The 25289-nt window shown below is 43.9% G+C and overlaps 1 protein-coding gene across 2 annotated transcripts in view; it reads left to right on the plus strand.

Annotated features, from left to right (window-relative positions):
- Nucleotides 1-20213, plus strand: part of MUS81 (MUS81 structure-specific endonuclease subunit) — a 163014-nt gene extending 142801 nt beyond the window's left edge. For both annotated transcript variants that reach the window (XM_040328899.1, XM_040328900.1), the window contains 2 exons: nucleotides 13907-13990; nucleotides 19024-20213. In XM_040328899.1, the coding sequence (XP_040184833.1) occupies nucleotides 13907-13990; nucleotides 19024-19090 (151 nt within the window). In that variant the 3' untranslated portion in view covers nucleotides 19091-20213. The remainder of the gene's footprint in view (nucleotides 1-13906; nucleotides 13991-19023) is intronic.
- The last annotated feature ends 5076 nt before the right edge of the window (nucleotides 20214-25289 follow it).

Consider the following 25289-nt stretch of genomic DNA (forward strand, 5'->3'; position numbering starts at 1 on the left):
GTAAAAAGGAAAGGTGGAGGGGTCTGTATGTGAGAAGTGATCTCCTTGTCAATATATCTTTATTGAACAGTATTAAAGACAAGTGTGAGGGGGCGTGGCCAAGATGGCGGACTGAGCGGACGTGTTCCCTAAGCTCTCCTGGAGTGCGATCCGTATTTTATCACCTATCTCCTGCCTGAGCCTGCCTTGAGGCTCCGAGGTGCTCTGGATGTCTCACAAGGCGTTCGGGTCCCGCAAGAAGCCAAAAAGACTGAAGTTCCCTACCTACATCCCGGAGGATCCTGCGCCGGCTGTTGTCTCCCCGCCGTCTCCTGCGCGCCTTTCCAACATGGCGTCGCAAACGGACCACGAGGAGGGCGATGCTCCAACCGCCCCTGGTATTCCAGAAGTGATGGCGGCGATCACGATGTGCCAGGCGGCCCTGACGAACAAGATCGAGGAGGTCCAGCTGGATGTCAGTCTGATCCGGCAGGACTTCGACAAGATCAGGTCGAGGGTGACAGAGGCCGAGAGACGCGTGGGGGAGGTGGAGGACACTGTGCTGGATCACGACGCCTCCATTAGGGCCCTGCAGTCGAAGGTTAAGGCGCTTGAATATCGCGCCGAAGATGCCGAAAATAGGAGCCGCCGCAACAATATCCGGATAGTGGGACTACCGGAGGGTGCAGAAGGCCGTGCCCCGGCCCTGTTTGCTGAAGAGCTCCTTCGCTCTCTGATGCCTGCGGCTCGGCTCTCTTCCTACTTTGCGGTTGAGCGTGCTCACCGGGTCCCTCCTAGGCCCGGGCCCGAGGGGTCCCCCCCCCCCGCACGTTTATTCTCAGGCTGCTAAACTTTAGGGACAGGGATGAACTGCTTCGTGCCTCCCGGGCCGCTGGTGACCTGACTTACCGCAATAGGAAGCTGCTTCTGTTCCCCGACTACACCATGGAGACCCAACGACAGCGCCGCACTTTCGATGCGGTGAAGGCCGCTCTCCGCCGCAAAGGCATTAAATATAGTGTCCTGTTTCCAGCTAAGTTGCGGGTCGTGGATGGTGAAACGGTGCGATTCTTTACCTCACCGAGGGATGCATCTGCGTGGGTGGACACCCTACCCTGATCGATGACCTGATGGCTGCCTTGCGCTGCTCCTGTTCCCTTTGCTAAGCTGGCGGACCTATCCATGTTCTATTGTTCCTACCGGGTAAGCCTATGATCCTCCTATCTGGCGGGACCATGTGAATAAGGGCCTCACTGCTGTACTGTGTCTCCCTGAGCTGTGCGCCGCTGTGCCTTGTCCCGCTGCGAGCCGGCCTGGTTGGCGTCGCGGCTTGGGGGTAAGTTATGTGGGTTTGGATGGACTGGCTCTGCCCCTGTGAACGCTCCGGGATGATGCCCTTCACATGACCTCCCGTATGGAACTGGAACTGTCCTGAGATGGCTGCCCCCGCCAGTACCTGTTTGTAACACCCTAAGAATGTGCCCCCGCATGGCGGGAGAAATGGAGACTTTTTGAATTTATACAGTAACACTCCAGGGCCGGCGGAAAGAGACTTGTGCTTGCCCTTTCTCTTCTACCCTCTGGCTGCTGAGGGGTTCTGACACTGGCTACACGCCCCCAGCCTTCGTTCTAGGCTCCTGTGTTATGGGTTTGTTTGGGACTAAATGCTCCTCAGGTTCTCGAGGTGCATAGGGTGGGGGGAGGGGGGGGTTGGGGGTTCCCGCCGACGTTCGGCTGTTTGGTTTTCTCTGGGGTTATTCTTTACTGTTACAGGTTTTATTTTGGTTGGTCTGGGTCGATACAGTGTTTTTGGGTTGCTGCAGGGAACTGGGGACTTGGATGCTGCTATGGGGGAGAGGTCCTCCTCGGCCCTGGCGAGGCGGGGGAAGGGGGTTTTCCTCTCCCTGCCGCGCTGGGCTCGACTGTGGGCTCGGGAGGGCTGGCTCAGTTATGTTATGTGACCCCCCCTTATGACTAACTGTCGGGTAGTTTCATGGAACGTGAGGGGGTTGAATTCAGCTGTGAAGCGCTCTCTGGTGCTTAACTATCTGAAGAAACTCCACCCGCATGTGTGCATTCTTCAGGAGACACACCTGGTGGGATCGCGAATCCTGAGTCTGAAGCGGGCATGGGTCGGTGCGCACTATCATGCACCATACTCTAACTACGCCAGGGGCGTTAGCATCCTAGTGCATAGATCTTTGCCCTTTCAGCTTCTGGACGTGAAATTGGACCCCGGTGGCAGATATGTGCTGCTACATGCCTTGATCTCTGCGATTCCTTTTGTGCTAGTGGGGGTGTATCTGCCCCCCCCGGCGGATCTGGACATGCTTCACTCTCTCATGCAACAGGTGACCATGTATAATGTTGAGAATGTGCTTATCACGGGGGATTTCAACCTGGTTGTCTCCAGGGAGCTGGACAGACTCCGGGCCTCGGGCCCTAGGCAGCATGGACTTGCCGACTGGGCGTCTGCATTCCATATGACAGATGTCTGGCGTCATGTGCATCCTTCCACCAGGGGCTATACGTGCCTTTCAAGTACATATCGTACTATGTCCCGCATCGACCTGGCATTTGCCTCCCAGGGTCTGCTGCGAAGGGTGGTGGATGCGGAGATACTATCTAGGGGTATTTCGGATCATGCCCCGCTCTCTGTCACGATCCAGCTATCCAGGGAGGTAGGGGTGCGGCTGTTGCGGTTGTCTAAGTATTGGATAATGGACCCGGACATTCAAGAGGAGATGCCTGAGGCCTTGTGCACTTACTGGTTAAATAACGAGGGTTCGGTGGGTCCCCTGGTGGGGTGGGACGCCTTTAAGGCCTGGCTGAGGGGTGATTTTGTGGCTCGAGTTGCGGTGCGGAAACGGGGTGCTATGCAGTCTCTGAGGGACCTTGAGGAACGAGCTAGGATTCAGGAGGCTGAATATGTCCGCTCTCCTGATCCTGACCACTATGTGCCCTGGCAGATCTCCCTTAGAGACCTTTCCCTACTCAGAGTTGATCTCACCAGGAAGTCTATGCTGGAAAGTGCCCAACGGGTGTTCGAGTATGGGGATAAGAATGGTAGGCTGTTAGCGTGGTTAGCCAGGGGACAGCGGCCGATGACACACGTCTGCAGGTTGAGGGATGGTGCGGGGGGGCTGCTCACATCACCGAAGGATATTGGGGCCCGGTTTCTGGAGTTCTACCGGGCCCTGTACTCCTCTAGGGTGCAGTACGATGTATCTGAGCTGGGTCGGTACTTGGACCGGATAACCCTTCCGTCCTTGACCGACGCGCAGAGTGCTCAACTAGACTCTGATGTTACTCTGGAGGAGGTGCAGGTTGCCCTGCGCTCCATGCAGTCCGGGAAGACACCTGGGCCGGATGGGATTCCTGTTGAGTTCTACTCTGTGTTTCAAGAACTTATTGCCCCTAGACTTACCACTATGCTACAGACCTCCTTTTCTGTGTCGTCCCTACCGGACTCCATGTCGGAAGCGATAGTCGTGCTGGTCCCCAAGCCTGGTAAGGACCCGGAGGAGTGTGGCTCATACAGGCCCATCTCCCTGATCAATGCAGATGCCAAACTCCTTGCAAAAATTTTGGCTATCAGGCTTGGGGCGGTGATTGAGTCGTTGGTTCAGGTGGATCAGACGGGTTTTATGCCGGGTAAAGGCACCGACATTAATATCCGTCGGCTGTTCCTTAACCTATCTACGTCCCACAGCAATGCGGGGACTCGAGTTGTGGCCTCTCTGGACGCGGAGAAGGCCTTCGACTCTGTGGAGTGGGGTTACTTGTGGGCAGTGTTGAGGAGATTCGGTGTGGGACCTAAATTTCTACAGTGGCTTGAGATGTTGTATAAGTCCCCTAAGGCCAGGATTCGAGTGAATGACTCTCTGTCGGACTACTTTCTCCTCCAGAGGGGGACCCGGCAGGGGTGCCCCTTGTCACCCAGCTTATTCGCCTTGGCTTTGGAACCCTTGGCGGTGTTGGTCCAGGATTCGGATCGCATAGTCGGTCTTAGGGTTGGCCCTCTGGAGGAGAAAGTATCGTTGTATGCGGATGACACTCTACTATATCTCCGAGATCCCGGTGACTCATTGGTGGCTGCCTTGGAGCTGTTCGACGAATTTGGTAAGTATTCGGGGATACGCATCAACTGGTCTAAATCTGCTTTGTTCCCGATAGATGCTAAGGCTAGGGAGATGGCCCCGACGACGGCACTACAATGGGTGGATGAGTTCACGTATTTGGGGATCAGGGTCTCCCGGGACCTTCAGTCCTACGACCGGCTTAATCTGAGTCCGGTGGTTGGACGCCTGAAGGATCACTGTACGCGTTGGCGTAATCTCCCGTTAAATCTCCTTGGTAGAATCAACGTATTGAAGATGATCTTCCTCCCTAAATTCAACTACTTGTTCCGGAACTGCCCGGTGTGGGTGCCCCCTTCCTTTTTTAGGACTCTGGATGGCTGCATTGGCTCATTTCTCTGGCGGGGTTCCCCCCCTCGATTGGCCAGGACCACCCTCCAGCTGCCTGTTAGCTTTGGGGGGTTGGCCCTGCCCAACCTGATGGTCTACTACTGGGCTGCTGTACTGGTTACGGCGCGTTGGTGGTTTGAGCAGTCCAGGGCTAATGCAGCTGTTTGCCTCGAGGCGGCGATAGTCGGGTCCCTGACTGAACTCAGTAATCTGCTCTATAGAGGGTCTTCTCCGTACCCCGCGCTACCGGGTCCGACAAGAACTACGCTACGGGTGTGGGGCAGGGCCAGACGGCGTTTCCTCTCTCCGGGTCAATGGTCTCCCTTCACCCCGCTATGGGGCAACCCTGCGCTCGCTCACTTCCGCTCGGTGCCTGACCCACAGCTGTGGGCCCGGCGGGGCGTCAAGGTACTACGGGATATCGTCTCGGGGGGCTCCCTGTTGCCCTTTCAGGATATGTCGAGGCGCTTTGGCCTACCGGCCTGGATGCTATTCCGCTACTTTCAACTGCGGCATGCCTACAGGGCACAGTTCCCCGCTCCGCCTGTACTCCAGGCGGATGTCGTGGAAGAACTGCTGGCCCAAAGCTCGTTGACTAAGACCCTGTCCTCCCTATACTTTACACTTCTTACTAAAGACTCCCCTAAGATGGATTCCCTGTGGAGGAAGTGGGTGGGGGATATACCGTCCCTGGATAGGGAAACATGGGATGACTGTTTTGAAGATAGTTATAAGCTGGTGATCTCCTCCAGGGATAAGTTGATACAAACTAAGTTCCTGCACAGGGTTTACTTTACGCCTCAGAGGCTGCATGGGATTTATCCGCAACGCTCCCCAAATTGCCAGAGGTGCTGTACCTCTGAGGGCACCTACCTGCATATGTTCTGGACCTGCCCCAAATTATCGGACTTTTGGTCTGCGGTTTTTGAAACGGTGAATGTCCGCCTTCAACTTAACCTTCCGACCGCCCCGGAGCTGGCTCTATTGGGGGTGCAGGATGATGAGCAGAGACCCAGATTTACTAAACTGCTACTGTCCCTGCTGTTCTTTTATGCTAAGAAGGTCATTCTGGTAAAATGGACATCCAGGGCTCCTCCTACTCTGGGAATGTGGATGGATGCGGTCAACGCCGTCCTTCCTTTATATAAAATGACTTATTTGAGCAGGGGGTGTCCGACAAAGTTTGAGCGGGTGTGGGGACCATGGACGGATGTCCTCTGATAGAGTCGGCACCACACTTGGGATTGTAGTTGATTTCTCAGGCATCCTTGTGCTTTGCCCCCCCCCCTCTCGGCCCCGCCTCTCCCCCTTCTCCCCTTCTCCCTTCCCCTGCCTTCCCTTCCCCCCTCTTTCTCTCCCTCCTTCCATTCCCCCCTCTCTCCCCGCCTGAAATAAGTCCTGCAGTCCTGTAGCTTACATCAAGTCCACGATTGGATCTCTTTTGATTTCATTTTGCTATATACTGTTTCTGTATGTATTTCTCCGCCCAGCCATGTATGCACTGTAACCCGTTGAATTGTATATGTCCTTATTTTTTTCTCTGACTCAATAAAGACCAACCTTGTTGTTAAAAAAAAAAAAAGACAAGTGTACATTTGGGAACAGTAATAATAAAATTAAATGGTATTGAACAGAAAGTATTTCCGTATCTAGCATGTGTACAAATAATAACGTAAGTAAATTCGATAGAGGTGGCCCTATAATTAGCCTTTCCCTCCACTTATGGCATAAGAATTAAACAAAATGATAATCAGGAGCATAGAGGTGTTAAACCTGTCTATACTAAAAACTAATAACAGTCCAGGAATTGTGGCTAAGTGCTACTGGCCCTAGGATCTATAGCATACTTTGCTTCTTCTAAGGCTTCCTGAGTAGCGCGTGACTACAAATTTACTAAGTTACTTCATGACTATCCTTATACATCTAATTAGTATGGTAAAGATGGGTGCTTAAGGAACAAAAAGAAAGAAAATCGGTCTTGGGTGAGTAGAAGAAGATGTGAGGGAAATGGAAAAAGGAAGTAAAAAGGAAGAGAAAAAAAGAAAAAAAAGGGGGGGGGGAGGAGGGAGGGAAAGAGGGGTCTGCGGGGTCAGAACAGGAGTCTACCAACCTTGTGCATATCAATGAGCCGGACACCAACTAGATGACTGGGCTACCATGGCTTGAGTACCATTAAATGTGTTTTGTGTTACATAATCCAGCCAGGGCTTCCATACGCTTTCAAATCTGGTGATTGTGTCAGCTTCAATAGCAGACATCTTGGCATATACTATAGCAACGTTCATTCTGTTAATAACTTCATTCAAGTGTAAGTTTGGAGATTTCCAGGCTTTCGCTATAGTCTGTTTAGCTGCCGTTAGAAGCTGGTTTGTCAAAGTAAAGTGAACGTGCGGGACATTAACCGGTTTTAGGTTAAGTAAGGCCGTTTTTGGGTCCATGGGGATCGTTTTATTCATGAGTACATTAATTATTTTAAATATCTCTGACCAGAATTTCTGAACTATCGGGCACAACCACCAGGTATGAAAGTAAGTCCCCCTATTTGCGCAATCTCTGAAGCATAATTCTGAGTAGTTACTCGAGAATTTGGCTACCCTAGAAGGGACCAAGTACCACCTGGAAAGTACCTTAAAGTTTGTTTCTGCCGCTAGAACGTTAATCGACATTGTTTTGGTATTGTTCCATATTTGACCCCATTCCTCCGAACTCAGCTCCTCTCCCAAATCTTCTTCCCATTTATGGACATATGGTATTTTGTTATTGCTAGAGTTCGAGAGCAGAAGGAATGTGGATATAACTTTTCTAGCGTGCGGGTCATTATTGCATATGGTTTCAAAAGCAGATAGTCGGTTGTTGACTATTGTCGTACATGCTGTGGGTTGGAAGAAATTCTTTATCTGTAGATATCGAAAGATTTCCTTGGGGGGTATTCCATACAATTTGTTCAAGGATGGGAAGGGGATTATTGTTGTCGAGTGGAAGAACCTATATTTCTGTGTACAATCTCGATCCACCCATTCTGTAAAGGATTTAGGGGAGACCCAGGCTGGGTAAAAAGCAGGGTTTTTGATGAAAGACAGCAGGGGGGTTAAAGGGGACATCAGGAGATGTTTATTTTTTACTTTGTCCCATAGGGATAATGTGTGTTTTGTGATGGGATTATTTATGTGTTTCCGTTGTTTTGGGGTGACCCATAACAAATTCGAGGTTGAGATGGGATCACTTTCTATTGCTTCAATTGACACCCAGATCGGTGCTTCTTGCTTGGCGTGATATTTAGTCAGAATAGCTAATTGCGCGGCTTGATAGTATTTTGCAAAATTGGGGAAACCAAGCCCCCCGGCTGTCTTTGGGAGGTGTAAGATTTGTGGTTTGATCCTAGGTTTGGAGGGCCCCCAGACAAAGGAGGAAACTCGTCTTTGGACAATCCGCAGGAAATGTGCAGGTACTGGTATAGGAAGCACTCTAAAGAGGCACAGGAGTTTGGGTAAAATGGTCATTTTTATGGCTGAGACTCTTCCAAACCAAGAAAGAGGGAGTTGTGTCCAGGATTTCATTAAGTTTGTCAGCTGCTTCAGGAGAGCTGGATAATTACAGCTATAAAGATTTGAGACGTCAGCGGTCAAGTGTACTCCCAGGTACGGGATGCTTTTGACTGGCCATTCGAATGGGAGGCCCACTTTGGCGGCCGATAGTTCTGTATGAGAAAGGGAGATGTTGAGTGCTAGGCATTTTTTGGGATTTATTGCCAAACCAGAGATTGACGCGAATTGATGTAGGATTGGGAGTAAGTTGGGCCCCGAGACTTGAGGAGAGGAAAGAAACAACAAAATATCATCAGCGTAAAGGCATAACTTATGCTTTACTCCCCCTAATTCAATACCAAGCACCTTGGGGTCAAGTCTTATCTTTTGGGCTAGGGGCTCAATCAGAAGGGCAAACAGTAACGGGGATAACGGGCAACCCTGTCTGGTCCCCCTTTGGATATCAAATATTTCCGACTTGTAGCCTGCATATTTCACATACGCTTTCGGGTTTCGATAAAGTTGCAGAACCCAGCTTATAAAGTTGGGGCCGAAGCCCCATTTTTTCAGTGCAATTTCCATATACGACCATGAGACTGAGTCAAATGCCTGTCTGACATCCAAAGAGAGAAAACAGGCAGGGATCTTCCTTTTTTTAGCTATACATGCCAACAGGCTTGCTCTCCTGATGTTATCGCCTGCTTGCCTGCTGGGCATGAAGCCTACTTGGTCCCGGTGAATCAAGGATCCTATTGTTTTGTTTAGCCCATTGGCCAATATTTTACCGAGTAACTTCACGTCTGTGTTTAGCATGGATATCGGACGGTAGTTGTCACATAGGGTTGAGTCAGAGTGTGGCTTGGGTATCATGCAGATAGTGGCTGTGAGGGACTCCTGCCTAAAGGATTTCTGGCTCAATAAATCATTGAAGGCCACCACCATCATTGGGGAAAGTTGATTACTAAACGTTCTATAGTATCTCGCGGTGAATCCATCCGGGCCCGGACGTTTATTTAATTTTAGCTCTTTAATGGCGCACATGACATCTTCTTGCGTGATTGGTGCATCCAACAAATTTTTGTGTGATTCATTTAGTCGAGGCAATTGCAAATTGGTAAAAAAGGCATCCGCTTCCCTTTCGCTAAAAGAGTTTGATTCTGTGTACAGTTTTTTAAGATGTGTGCTAAATTTTTGCACAATTTTGACTGGGTTACTAGAGAAGTTGCCATTTGTTGTTTTAAGATGTATCGGTTTATAGTTTTTATTGATGGAATTGAGCGATCTCGCAAGAAGAGTGCCTGATTTATTGGCTTTATTATAGAAAGAGTGTTTGCGCCTAAGTATCATCTTATCAGCCGTGTCCGTAAGAAATAGGTCTAATTCCGTTCGTGCTTTGTCCAGCCGGGCTTTTGTCACGGGTGTGTGACTGTGTTGGAAGGCCATGAAGGCTGTCTCATGTTCTTTCTCTAATTTGTGGAATAATTGTTTCCGCTCCCTTTTAAGGATCCCCATTTGCCTTTGTATTTTCCCTCGTAGCACTGGTTTGTGTGCCTCCCAGAGCGTAAGCGAGGAGACATCGGGTGATGTATTAAGTGTTATATACTCGTCTCAATCTTGTTCTATTATTGTCCTATAGGAGGGATGTTTAAGAATAATGTCAGGTAAATACCATGTCGGGTCTTGTTTTTTGGGGATCATAGAGGATAGGACAGTGAGGACTGCATTATGGTCGGACCACGGAATTGGAATGATGCTTGAGTCCAGGACTTCTGGCAGCATGCCAATCGACAGAAATATATGGTCTATGCGGCTAGACGATTTATGGGGGTTCGAGTAATAGGTATAACCACGTTTGGTGGGGTTTGTTTCCCTCCATGAATCCGCTAAATTATATTTTGCCAGTAGGCTGGAAAGGTTCCATTTATTCTGGTGGGACGGGGAAAAGGGCGTTTTGTCAAGAAAAGGGAGGAGAACTTGATTAGAGTCTCCACAGATGAAGATGGACCCAAATTTATGTGCGTTTACTACTTGCAGGAGATGCGACATAAATGGTAGGGGATTTAAATTAGGTGCATAGTATGAGACTACTGTTATTGCGTTGTCCAATAAATGACCAGTTAGGATGAGATATCGGCCCTCGGGGTCTATGATTTCTGATTTAATAGTGAATGGCGTAGATCTGTGAAATGCTATAAGGGTACCTCTTTTTTTGGATTGGGCTGATGCAGTGTAAACCTGTGGGTAGGAGGCGTGGAAGAACTTAGGGGTCGTATTAGGGGTGAAATGTGTCTCCTGTAAACATAAAATGTGCGCTTTCTTGGTTTGGAAGTATCTGAAAGCTTTAACTCGTTTCTGCGGTATGTTTAAGCCCTGCACGTTCAAGGTTAATACATTTAGGGGAGCCATGGTAGCCTAACCATCCTGTGCTTCTTACCTTGGTGTCCTGCGCATCGACATCCCGAACTGAGCCCCGCAGACTGGGGAGGGGGAGGAAGGGGGGGGTAACTGAGAACGATAGCCTTCAAAGAAAAAGACAAAACGTTATAAATGAACAAAACAATGCACAAATCAACAAACAACGTGCATACAAATCTGGGAGAACCCGATCAGGGGAAAAGGGGGTCCACGTCTGATCCTCGCAGGTGGTTGCGGAGACCAGAGGGGAACCAATGGTGGCGCAAGTGGGTTCCGTGCCCTGGAGACCCGCTGCCTAAAACATTTTTGCAAGTATCCCGAGAGGATACTATGTATAAAGAACTATAAATATATACAAGTAGTTAGCTAGGTGAGATAACCTGTCAGGGGAAGATGTCCAGCTTTTAGGAAGGAGGGGGAGTGGATGCTGTGACATTCTTCCTTGTGGGCATTAAACGCTATGGGGATCCCTCCATTCTGCTTAATATTAAGGGTTATCGTGGGACTGTCTGATCCCAGGCAACACAGAGGGTAGTTGACTAATGGTAATAGTGGACTGGATGATAGTTGATATAGGAAGCTCTGAGGAAAATTAGATAAAGTAAGAGGAAAGTGAGAAAAGAGATATATAAGGTGGGATTCAATCTGTATACTATGCTTACTAGCCCTCTGAAGGGGAGAAGCAGTGAGATAGACCTACATTGAAGGGATTAGGAGCATCTATTGCTTTTGATGGCGACATGTATGGCCTTAGATCTTATGGCATATATGTGATATGTGGAAAGAGAAGAGAGAAAGAAAGAGAGAGAAAGTAAATACATTTAAATGACAGAGTCCAGAGCTGCTGCTCTATTCAAATGGTACATCTGCAGAAAGGATTCAAGTCGGTGTGCCATGAGGTAAGTAAATGCATAAGCTCTTAGGTATCAGTCCATCGTGTCTTCTTGATCATGCTGTTGTTCCACGAATCTGCCACGCTTATGCAGCTGTTGAATACCGTTGCCCTGGTTTTGTTGCGGTGAGCTATCGCGTGGGGAGTTAGATGCCGATCTTCTTCGTGCAGCTGTCGTTGTCGGTGGGGTCTCTATTATTTTAAAGTCAATCAGTGCTTGGTGAAGCTGTTCTGGGGTCCTGCACACAATTTTCGTGCCTTGATAAGTAAAGCGCAGGGAGAAGGGGAAGCCCCATTGGTACCTAATGTGGCGTTGCTGCAATTCCTGTAATAGGGGTCTCATTGCTCTTCTCTTATTGATTGTGAGTTGCGATATGTCCGCAAAGATTTGGTAGTCGTGTCCCTGAAAAGAGAGCTTGTTTTTCTCCCTGGTGTTCTGAAGGATTAGCTCTTTAGTCTTATAGAAGTGAAATTTAGCTATGATGTCCCTCGGGGGACCATCAGCTTTCCTCTGAGTTAAAGCGCGGTGGACTCTGTCCATTTCCAGCCTGTCAGCTGGTATCCCAGGCAATATTTCCTGGCACAGCGCTAACATTGTGCCATTCAGATCAATGATGGATTCAGGTATACCTCTAAATCTTAAATTAGACCTCCTGGCGCGGTTCTCAAATTCCTCCAACTTACTCTGCAGTGTTAAGTTCTCCTCCTTAAGATTTTCAATTTCAGATATGCAGTCCTGAGTAAAAATTTCTATTTCGTCCACTTTAGACTCAAGAGCATCCGTGCGATTACCAAGCTCTCTGATTTCTTTAGTGAGCTTAGTTGTAATCTGATCTGAGGTATTCTGCAGTGCCTTGTGAAGCATTTTCTCAAATTGTCTCATTATGCTGTTAGGGACCGCTGTCCCTTGAGTTATTTGTGAGGTACCATCCTGCGCTACATCCTCCTCCTCACTGTCTGTGGCGGTGCTCCTCAGGGAAGCCATCTGTTTAGATGCTTTAGCTGAGGTGGATTTAGATTTTCCTGAGGTGAGGGCATCTGAGGAGACTGGGGCCTTTTTCAGAGCAGCGCTCTTAGGATGCTGAGCGCCGCTGCTGCTATGTGCTTTCCCTCTGCCTTTTGTGCCGTTTAACACCATTTTGGTGTCAAAATGTTCTCTCACCCTTCAGTTAGCCTTTCCTGCGGTTTTCCCGGCTCTCACCCGCACCGTTCCTCCGTTATTTGCGGGTCTTTTCCAGTCACGGTGCGGAGCTCTAGTCAGGCATGACCGACCCACTAGGCTCCGCCCACCTGCTCCGTGAGAAGTGATCTCAAAGCGAGTGTGAAAGAGGACCTGGTGGATGGAGTGATGAGTCTGAAGCATTATGGGTGGAACTGCATACAGATGTGCGTAGTTCAAGGTTAATCATTGGAGTTTGTTATAGACCACCCAATGTTAATGAGGAGGTGGAGACTCAGCTCCTTGCACAGATGGAAAGGGCTGCAAGGGCTGGGACGGTGATAATAATATGGGTATTTAACTACCCAGAAATTAACTGGAGTAATGGCACTGCTAGGACAGCTAAAGGGCAAAAATTTAAAAACCTATTGCAGAACAATTTTATGGTCCAGTTTATTGAGGCCCCAACTGGGAATGATGCTCTGTTGGACCTGATAATCTCAAACCATGCAGAGCTTATTACTAATGTTCAGATAAAGGAACACCTGGGTAGCAGTGATCATAACATGATTTCATTTGATGTTGGCTGTAAGCAAGAAATACATACAGGAAAGACAAAAACACTTAATTTCAAGAGAGCAAATTTTCCAAGGATGCAGGCTGCTCTCCAGGACCTAGACTGGGAGGGAATATTGGCATTGAGAAACACAGAACAGAAATGGGAATTCTTCAAAAAGACTGTATGGGACTTCACTAAGAAAATTGAGTACTGTCCGTGATCATTTTTTTATTTGCACTTAAATATAATTTAGACCCCCCCTCTGACTAGTCATCCGATACATATTTAACTGGACAATGCCCCAAGTGTGGCTCAGGGGGGCACGAGAAGTGTTGTGGCAGCAATGGAGATTGAGCCTTTTTCTGGGTAAAGTTTCCACAGTGCACATTTTTGGGGTGCAGAAATTGCAGGCAGATTTTCTCAGCAGAAAGTTTTGACCTGGGGTGATGGTTTCTCCATCAGGAGGTGTTTCAGGACAAATAGCTGTATTGTGGGATGCTGCAGGTAGATCTGCTAGATTTCCAGTTCAACAAGAACGAGACTTGTTGCTGTCTCTTTTGAGACAAACTCCTGTTCACTGTATTTGCCACAACTGTGGAAGAGATGTAGTCAACCAGCTCATCCATTCGCTTGCGCTAGGGCTTGAAGACCTAGTAAAGATTAAATGCATTATTCATTTGCAGGGCTATATTACTACAGCTTCCATTCAAATATTTTTTTTGTGGTGGAACTGATTATCTTTCAGAATGATATTGTAAAAGAGAGATACAAAATGAATTTGATAATTGGATACACAATACTTGAGCTTCACATATTGTATGATATATAAATTTCATCAATTTTTGATGCTATATAAATATATAAACCCGAGCACATTATAGACAGTTGTCTCTTCTGTTTGTCACCTAGTCTCCTGTCTGCTTATGAAAATTGTTTTTCTACTGAAGAGAAGGAAAAACTACTGTCAAGCGTGAAATGTGGGAAGCTTCAGAGGTACGTCATAGAAAATGCAGTGCTATACTTTGCTACCATTGTCTTTGCTTTAAAAATGTACTGTATACTTCCGACAAACACACACTGCTGAGTATTTGCTAGGTAAGCACACATTCTTAACAAACTGCAGTCTTCTGAAACTCAGGTCATTGTTCAGAAACTTGCTGGGACTTGTAGCATGCAGTATTTCTACTTTTGCACAGATATACAGTGGGGAAAATTAATTTGTTTCGCTGAAGATTTTGTAAGTTTGCCAACTTACAAAGAAATTAAGGGTCTATAATTGTTATAGGTGTATTTTAAATGATAAAGTATAAACCAAAAATCCAGAAAAAAACACATGATATACTGTATTTATTGGCGTATAACACTCACTTTTTTACCCTGAAAATAAAGGGTAAACTGTGCCTGCGTGTTATACGCGAGGGGCTGTGGAACGTTTTTTTTCCTGAAACTTCCCTCTTAAAGTTAGGGTGCGTGTTATATGCCGATAAATACGGTAAATGTTATAAATTGAGTTGCAGTTCAGTGAGTAAAAGAAGTATGTGAGCCTCCATTGAGCACGGGGGGCAGAGCAGAGAGCTGCAGACTGACATATTCTTCATCAATTTAGGCTAATATGTATTCTGCTGCAAGTTTTTGGTAAAAAAATCCCAATAAGCATATATTGAATGGCTTGCACAAACGTTTTAGCATCTACAAACTATGGGACAGGTTTATGGATTTTTTTTTTATACTAGTAATGGCGGCGAACAGCGACTTATAGCAGGACTGTGATATCGCGGTGGATAAATCGGACGCCTAACTGACACTTTTGCGAACCAGTGACACTAATAAAGTGATCATTGCTAAAAATATGTACGTTCACTGTACTAGCTGGGAACGGGTTAATATCAGGGGCAATCAAAGGCTTAACTGTGTAACTAAAATGTGTTTTCTAACTGTGGGGGAGGTGAGTTTACTAGTGGAAGGCATGGATTGATGTTCCTGCTTTACAGGAACACAGGATCCATGCCTTTTGTACTGACAGAACAGCAATCTGCCTTATTTACATAGGCAGACTTCAGTTCTGCCTATGTACAGAACGATCAGCGGGTGCTGTCGGACATCGGGGGGTCTGCAACCTAGAATTATTGACATGCAGCGATTCTTTATCAAAACCAGTCTCCAGCCTATATAAGGACCTCTTCCAGAAAACAACCAAATTGATGGAGCCCTGCAGATGGGCTTGGGAAGCTGTAGCCCTGGGGTTGGACAGGGATGACTGGGATGATATGTGGGTAACTGCATTTTAGCACCTGGTTTCTACCAGAGACAAACTAATCCATTATTAATTCCTGCATAGGATTTATCTAACCCCAGCTAGACTTGCTAAAATGTTCAAGAAACCAACAATCTTTATGCTGGAGGTGCTCAGCACCCCTAGCAAACTTGATGCATATACTTTAGGACTGTCCACAACTCAAACCTTACTGGCAAGCTGTTGCATGATGTATCAGGTCGGTCACTTCTATCTCAATTCCCATGTCTATTGAGGTGTGTCTATTGCATCTGGTGGAACCTTTGGCTACTACCATGGCTATACGGACTCTTCTCACACTATTGCTGTTCTATGCTAAAAAGCGGATTATCCTTTCATGGAAAAGCTCTTTGACTCCAAATTTGGACTCCTGGAAGGCATTGGTCAACAAAGTGGTACCCTTTTATAAAGCTACTTAATTGAGCAGAGGGGCACTAACTAAATTTGACAAGGTTTGGGGGTGTTGGATGGCTTCTATGGACACGGTATCTGATTAATTATAAAAAAGAAGGGAGGTGAATATAATTGAGGTACTGGAGGGCTATTAGTTAACCAACAATTGATGTGCTGATACCCCGGGAGGGGGAAATGTCTCCCCTTACCAGCTCATTTCTACTGATGGGGAGTGGGGGGGGGGGGGGGATCAATATTACTCACAGTATCCGGTAAGACAGCGATGGGAGTCAAATAGTTCAGGCACTGAGTTATCATGTGCCTACCTCCGGCTGGGGGTTTAAGCAATGATTGTATCTGTCAAGGCAAAAAGTTCTGATGCTTTAGGGGGAGGGGGGGTTATAATTTTGGTATTGTCTTTTTGTTTTGTCTATCTTTCCTTTTCTTGTAAATATACGCCGGTAAGTGTATTGTGGTTGATGGCCACAATCAGTGGCCTGTTGTATGTATGCTACAAAACAAAATAAAGAATAATTTACAAAAAAAACACATAATTTATACTGTGTTCGGGTTTGACTTGAAGAAAAGGTGGCAACCCTAGTTAGATGTTCATTGACAAACTTCAGACGGCCTGTACATGTGCCTTCTTGAGGAGGGGGACCTTGCGGGTGCTGTAGAATTTCAATCCATGGCAGCATATGGTTTGTTTGGTGACTGTGGTCCCAACTGCCTAGAGATCATTCCCAAGCTCCTGCCGTGTAATTCTGGGCTGATCCCTCACTTTTCTCATGATCATCCTTACCTCATGAGGGGAAATCTCGCATGGAGCTCCAGACCAGATGGTGATTTTGTATTTATTTCATTTGCAAAGAATACTCGCTCCAACAGTTCTCTCCTTCTGGAAAATTGGAAAGAAACTGCGCTAAATACTAAACAAACAAGAAAGAAAGAAAAACTGCAATGAAATCGCAGTCTATTCAATCCGAGAGCTGTGATTACCATGTAAACAATAGATACAAAAAACAAACAGTGAAAAAAATACAAATCGCGCTACCTCTAAACCATGTAAAACAAAAGTTTGAATCACAGAACACACAAAACTATGTGATATATGTTGATATAAATCTTAAACTATGTGATATATGATGGTATATATTAAATCAGTAATATACCAAAAAACAAGAGAGGTTGATAGCCACTAGAGGGCACTATATAGCACTCTCAAGTCCCTCAATAACGGTGAAACAGTGATAAATGAACATCAAAATTTTTTTTTTAGATCATATCATTAGATCAATAAATATTAACCAAATAAAAATATAAATAGACACAGAATAGACATAGAATAAAAAAACAAATATTGTAGCATTAAAGTCCATAAATGTTTAACACATGAAATAAAAAACAAATCTTTTTTACTCATTTAATGCGCTATGTGGAGCTGTTATTGTTTTTTACATGGTGGGCATTGATGTTGGTAAGTTTAATCACTTGTGGATGAGACCCAATATTAAGGATCGTATCTGTCTGAACTGCAAGACTGGGAGTGACTACCTATTATATGCTGTTCATGATCCCCTGTCATAAGGAATCATGGCGATTTGATAAGGAGCCGATCTATAGTTCGGCAGAGGATACATCACTTTTCTTTGGACACGTTTTCAACTGATTTTGGAACTTGGCACAGAGCACAGGTTTCATGTGTTAAACATTTATGGACTTTATTGCTACAATATTTGTTTTATTTATATGTCTATATATATATATATATATATATATATTTATTTGGTTAATATTTATTGATCTAATGCATGGGTGCTCAACCTGTGGCTCTCCAGCTGTTGCAAAACTACAAGTCCCATCATGCCTCTGCTTTTGGGAGTCATGCTTGTAACTGTCAGCCTTGCAATGCCTCATGGGACTTGTAGTTCTGCAAGAGCTGGAGAGCCACAGGTTGAGCACCCATGATCTAATGATATGATCTAAAAAAAAATTTGATGTTCATTTATCACTGTTTCACTGTTATTGAGGGACTTGAGAGTGCTATATAGTGCCCTCTAGTGGCTATCAACCTCTCTTGTTTTTGGTATATTAGTGATTTATATATTCCATCATATATCACATAGTTTATGATTTTATATCAACATATATCACATAGTTCTCTCCTTCTCATCAAGCTTCTTTCTGATGGTCTTGTAACCCATTCCAGCCTTGTGCGGGTCTACAACCTTGTCCCTGACCTTCTGTGACAGCTCTTTGGTATTGCCCATGATGGTGAGGTTTGAATAGAAGAGATTCTGTGGACAGGTGTCTTGTATACACATAATGAGTTGTCGTTAGGCGCACCTTATTAAATTGACAGTACTATTCTGTGTACCACATAAGCACATACTGTAGCCAGTCTGTGGGAGCCAGAAATATTGGTTGGTAGGGGATCAAATACTTAAATAAATCATAAGCAAAGCAATAGAGCATGCATTGCTTATCTCCTTATGAAGATGCCAGCTACTGGTTTGTTAGGGTCTGTCAATTGACTTTATGTCATAACCTCTTCTCCATGTAAGTCAATGGAAATTTAAAGCCAGCCTAAAGCAGGTTCATGCAGCTTAGGTCAAATGCACTTGTGTACAAACGCTAAATGATCTCTGAAACATCTCAAACTGACCTCAAATGAAAGCAGAATATACTAGAAAACAAGCTGCATGTTGACACAAGCTCAAATCCCATCTGCAGAGACCTTTATTCTGACCCACTTGGTTCAATACCCAGTGACCCAAACCAAATATGCAAATCTGAGGTTTTGATCAGTCAGGCAGCTATAATTTTTCAAAAAGTTCAGTGGCAGTCTTCGTGTTTCTCTTATGACTGCTTTCTTTTCAAAGCCTGCACTCCAAATATATTGACCAATAAAATCATGTGCTTGGATTGCAAACATTCTCAACTCTTCTTGTGTCTAAATTAAAACAAAAATCTTTTGTGTCTTCTAATGAACTTCAACCAATGATATTTTTTTCCTAGATGTAATCTAACCAGCTTTCTTATTTATTGGCGTATAACACTCACTTTTTACCCTGAAAATAGAATGCAAAACTGTGCCTGCGTATTATACGCAGGGGGCCGTGGAAAAAAAAAAATCCTGACTTCTCTCTTAAAGTTAGGGTGTGTGTTATACGCCGATAAATACGGTACATTTTGCATAATTTTTCATGCACCTTGTTGAAAGTGGAAACCTCCTTTTAACATAAATTTCATCTAGTAAGGTTTAGTCTGTAATTTAGTCTGTAATTCTGCCACAGCTTGGTATTCATTGATTACAGTTACCTTTTTAATCTTCCTGCAGAAACCTTGGACCCGTTCTGAGCAGAACTATTGCCCAACTTTACTACACTAAGGAAGCATTGTCCTGATGTACCCTAATGGAACACCATCACGTTCACTGTATCACATTACAGGATGCCTTCCTAATTAGAGATAACAGAGTGGTATCCATATTTCCTTTCAAGGAAAAAGGTCAAATGTTTACTATCCATAATACTTACCAAATAAAATAATGTAGTCAGTCTGCTATTTCTGTTACTAACCGTGTAATTCTGCAATTATGTGTAAGTATATGCTGTCACACCTGTAATGGCATTTAGTATATAGAATATGTAAATTAAAGCATAGTTTTCCTTTACCAAAAACTCCCTTTGCACATAGGAGGTGTCTGTAGATATTAAGCCCTTGCATTAGGTGTAGGCCGTTTATGTACCTCACGAAGCTTGACTAAAAAAAAAAACAAAGATCGCATCATCCCATCCTGCCTTGATGCTAGTACATGGTTAAGATATTCCAAGCTCTTACTATTTACCTCTACTATCACAGGAGCAAGCTCACAAACACTGAGCTCAGAGCTTCTGTGTCAGGAAGGAGAGAGCGCATGTGAGGGGGTTTGAATCTGAGAAAGAGCTAGATCCTGTCATGGTGGAGTTGAACAGTAAATGTGGAAGTCTCATAGTAATCTTTTAGCAATAAGGCAGGGCAGCATGATGCAATCTTAGGGAGATTTTCAGTAGGGGTTCAGGAGGTATGAAAATGTAAAACCATACACCAAAAGCATTTTTTTTTTTTTTTTGGTAAATGTGAACTATGCCTTTAAGCCTGAAGGAAAGAATAATAATTTCAAGGCCTAAAAATATTTTGCTCTGTGATCTTCAAATGTCATGTTGTGCAGAACATTTCAACAAATTTTGTCCAGACTCCCAAATGACTGTAAATGGAAACCCTTTCTACTGTGATTCATCAATGCTTTTTTTGCATTGGACTCCAATTCCCAAAATGTCTTCCAATGACCACCTACCAAGGCATTGTTTGTTGGACATGAACTACCTCATCAAATATTGAAAACTAGTAATCTTCTATTTTGTGTTCAATGCAGTTGTGGTTTTCAAAACTTATAACTTGGAATCATGTATTTTTGTATAAATATGCATTATCTGAGTTTGTTCATTTAATGTCTTAAATCCAATAATAAATATATTTTGTAGAAAACATTTGCCTTTTTATTGCAGTTTTACAAAAAATAAATAAAGAATTGATCTTGGACCATATACAAGCACTTTCATTATGTAAATGTTTAGACTTTTTTGGTCTATTGTAAGATTCAAAAGTTACATTTTATGAAAGTACTCCAAATAGTTCACACCAACGTATGTGAAAGAACTCATGTCTGCACAGAGAATTAAAAATTTCCTTTTCCTTTAGTATATTTAAGCATCATATCTCAGCACACTAATACTGTGCAGAAAATGTATTTTTATCTGCACACGCATAGCTCAGTGTACATTCAGTAAAAGATTGGGAACAGGCTAGTATGGTTGTTTTATAATGTCTCTTCTGCAAAAAAAAAAGAAAGAAACATAGATATATACATATTAATACAAGCCTATAATAAAATGCACATCAACACAAATCACTTTCAACAGCAATACATATACTAAAGGTGAAAAATATATTCAAACTTCCTGTTCCCTGAAAATGCTGTTTGACGACAAAGCGCATTGGCCGCCCAATGTCAAACAAACATCAACTTGACCAGTGACATCATCACGCCTGCCTGGTCAATGGTGGCGATGCATTTTTACCTGCTGTTTATCTACCTGTAAGTACCTGTCTTATTTTAAATAAAAATGTTATAGTTGTTTAAACACTATGTGGGGCCTGTGTTCCTTCCTATAAATGATGATGCTGACATTTGGAGTCATGGAAGTGTACAAGTGGGCAGTTTTGTTGTGAATACTGGTGGATGTCCAGAAGCTTGTTATCTACTTGCTCTACTTGCTCATTTGATCTCTTTTAAAGGGATCAATACTATCTCTGGTCAGAGACCATTTTTTACTGGTGGTGGAGGGCACAAGGTAGCTGTCTCTAAGATGTATTCACTTCAACATGGATGGTGTCATGTTCTATTTTATTGGGCCATTTGTTGCTTTGTATCTTGTTGGGATATTTGTTGTTTCTTACTAGGTAAATGCGTGCTTAAGAAATTTATATCGCTGGACTCTGAATATATTTTTCACCTTTTAGTATATGTATTGCGGTTGAAATTGATTTGTGTTGACTTCTTATATGTGTATATTGATTATTTTGACACCTGGTATTCAGATGGTTAGTGGGTGCACTAAAAAGCAACTTGCTCACAAATTTTTTTCAATGAGGGTTTAGTTCCTCTTCAAATATTATATAATCTTAGCCACCCCTACTTTGCACTCGGGCTGTGGGGATCAAAATGTATGTGTAGCAAGTAAAATTGTAAGTTTCGAGTATGGTAAGAATCCATCACTGTGGATGGGTGCTTCCTGGTCTATACACATTATGATTGGCCACTGGTGCAGGTGTGGACTGTTTTTGCAAGTATTGTGTTTTAGCCCTGTGAGTAGTTTTAAACTTTTATTAAAGTAGTATTTTTGTTATGGTATTACTCTATTGGGGTCTGGACAATTGAAAAAAACTCAAAAAGGATTGGGATTATGGAGGCAATAGAAACTTCAAAAATGTATAAAGATTATACAAATTTATTACAAAATATAAATATTACAAAATACATAAATGAAGAAAATTATATATATAAAATTACAATGAATAGAACAATAATTATGTAAATACTGTCCGTCATAGAATACCATCACCAGATGTTTGATGGCAAGTTGGAGCGGAAAACCGACGCGTTTCGAATGAAAACATTCTTCATCAAGGTATATAACAGTATCAAGAGATACCACCTCAATCTCCAAGGAATAGAGATTGAGGAGGTATCTCTTGATGCCACAGGGAGTGTACCTGTGACCAAATGAGGGGGTTTTCCAACAACCATCTTTGAAATCTTGGACACGTGGGAGGTTTTCCTCTTGTCGCTTTTGTGTGACATGGTGAGGCTTTTTTAACGCCATTCATTGAATCTATTGATTTCGTCCACCCTATGGGTTGTAGGGATGAGGAGTTCTTTGAGCGCTCTATATAGGGGAAGCATCTGCATCATGTGATATTGGGAGACACATGCCCTTATCTCTTGGCACAGACTTTTAAAATTATGAATATGATACTGTTATATACCTTGATGAAGAATGTTTTCATTCAAAATTTTTGAAGTTTCTATTGTTGCCTCCATAATCCCAATCCTTTTTGAGTTTTTTTCAATTGTTCAGTAATTAAGGGATGATGATAACCACATGCCACCCTACATGAGTTGATTCTTTCTACACTATTGGAGTCTTTTCTTGCTTTTTACATAACCATAATTGTAGAGTTTACAGCACTATGGAAGGCTTAAAACTGAGGGACTGGACAAATAAGTCTGAGTGCAACATTAATGTATAAAGTGCAGTTTGCCAATCTGTAATAAGATAGGCAAATATTTGTGGTGAGTTCCTGTCTGTTTGAGAGCGGTGGAGCATTGAAACACTGGTGTGGAGTTTGGAGAAGTGTTTGGGTTTTACCATATTGGGATATTGATTCTAAACACAAGAGACTGTTATTTCATGTTTAAAAATTGGTGTCTTCCACTTAACTTGCTTTGTTTTTTGTTATTTTTGTCATGTAGTATCACAGTGCTACTTTTTGGAATGTTGTATGTTAAATATTATTTTGGCTGTAGTGACATCAATGTTTATTATAGTAATTATATTAACCACTTTCTTACTGGGCACATATACCCTCCTCCTGCCCAGGTGAAATTTCAGCTTCCGGCACTGCGTCGCTTTAACTGACAGTTGTGCGACGTGGCTCCCAAACAAAATTGACGTCCTTTTTTCCCCACAAGTAGAGCTTTCTTTTGGTGGTATTTGATCACCTCTGCGGTTTTTTATTTTTTGCGCTATAAACAAAAAAGGACAATTTTGAAAAAAAAAATACAATATTTTTTACTTGTTGCTATAATAAATAGCCCAATTTTTTTTAAAAAACATTTTTTTTTCTCAGTTTAGGCCGATACGTATTCTTCTACATATTTTTGGTAAAAAAAAACCAAAAAAACCCAATAAGCGACTGGTTTGCACAAAAGTTATAGCGCCTACAAAATAGGGGACAGAATTATTATTATTTTTTTTTTTTTTACTAGTAATGGTGACGATCTGCGATTTTTATTGGGAAGGCGACATTATGGCGGACACATCGGACACTTTTGACACCATTCACATTTATACTGCAATCAGTGCTATAAATATGCACTAATTACTGTATAAATGTGACTGGCATTGAAGGGGTTAACACTAGGGGGATTGAAGGGGTTAACACTAGGGGGTGAGGAAGGGGTTAAATGTATTCCCTATATAGTGTTCTAACCAGGGCTGTGGAGTCGGTAGATAAATGTTCCGACTCCGACTCCTCAGTTTTATGTACTTCCGACTCCCCGACTCCGACTCCTCTGTATTAATATGCAAATGTATTTTATACATTCCTTGAGGGAAAGAAACGCAACCTACCACAGGACTACTGGCTGGGAAGCCAACAGTCTACTGTATTGCACAGTTTAAGCAAAAGGCAAACACAATGAAAACAATCAAGTGGCTGGATAGTAGCAGCAGGCATAAACATCAGGAACAGGATCTTTACCAGTTCAAAAATACAAACCACATTATTTGGTTGTTTTAGAACAAAAACAAAGCTTATCTATAATGAACCAAAAACAAAATCTGTAAAACCTAGAAATGGTTTATATTAATCTTGAAATGTAGTTATAGGCTTAGCAAATGCAAATCAATTCAATGAAGAGTTCTACGGAAGAGAATTGCCTCTGCCAGATCCTCTTTCATAGAGGCTCTTAAGTCAGACTTTATTATTTTTAGGGCTGAAAATAATCTTTCGACACTGACTTGGGTGGGTGGCATTGCAGTAACTATTCTGGCCACATCACTAACGATCTCTGGATAAACAAGGATGGCTTCTTCAACAGTAAGTTTTGATGAGCGATCATACTTTTCAACTTCTTTTAGTGCTTTATAAAACTCCTGTTGGAATTTTTTTATTTGGACACTTACTGGTTCTCTAACATGCGTTCCCTGTAAAAGCAGAACACAACACTATGAAAAGTATAAGTATTGCAGCTCCTAATTGTGCGTTGCGTGCCATATAGTGAATCACATGAAAAGCATGCTTCTTCACGGTCACTTAACGTGTTCGTTTTGCGGTTACGTGAGGCACTGCATGCATTGGTCTTTATTCTTACAGTAGAGAAGTCATTAATTATAACTTTTTGTGAATTGGGACATTTAAACTTGCTTTTTTTTTTTTTTATTCCAATCTAAATTTAGTAGGAGTCGGAGTCGGAGTCGGTGCATTGTTTGCCGACTCCAGGTACCCAAAATTTCCCTCGACTCCGACTCCACAGCCCTGGTTCTAACTGTGGGGGATGGGGGGTGACCGATCTGTGTCTCTGCGAGAACCGGCAATGAGAAATGTTTACATATGAGATCATCTCTCATTGGCCGCACAGATCGCCTACCAAACGGCCACTCCGATTGGCCGTTCACAGAAGTTCCCCGCTGCGCGCTCGGGAGCGCGTGCCAGTATTCACAAAGCACTTGCTCCCTAAGTTACGTCGGCGTAGCGCAAATGGCCCGGCGTAACCCCGCCTAATTCAAAATAGGCAGGTAGTGGGCGTGCTCCATGTAAAGTACCCGTGACCCCATGTAAATGAGGGCCGTTGGTACGGCGCATGCGCGCGCAAGCTCAGAATCACGTCGCAAATACTCATTGCTTTCGACGTGAACGTCACCTCCGCCCAGCCCCATTCACGTACGCTTACGCAAACAACGTAAAATACAACGGCTGATCCGTCGTCCATACCTTGCATGGGCTGCGCCATCTTTTTGGTGGTTTATCTTTACGCCGGCGTATGTCTTACGTAAACGGCGTATCTTACTGCGACGGGCGTACGTACGTTTGTGAATTGGCATATCTTGCTCATTTACATATTCAACGTACGCGTAAATCCACATACACGCCCCTAGCGGCCAGCGTAAATATGCACATAAGATACGACGGCGTAGGAGACTTACGTCAGTCGTATCTTAGCAACAGTGAAGCGTATCTCAGTTTGAGAATACGCTCAAAGATACGACAGCCCTCATT

This window comes from Rana temporaria, chromosome 11 (assembly GCF_905171775.1).
Source record: "Rana temporaria chromosome 11, aRanTem1.1, whole genome shotgun sequence".
Taxonomy (NCBI): domain Eukaryota; kingdom Metazoa; phylum Chordata; class Amphibia; order Anura; family Ranidae; genus Rana; species Rana temporaria.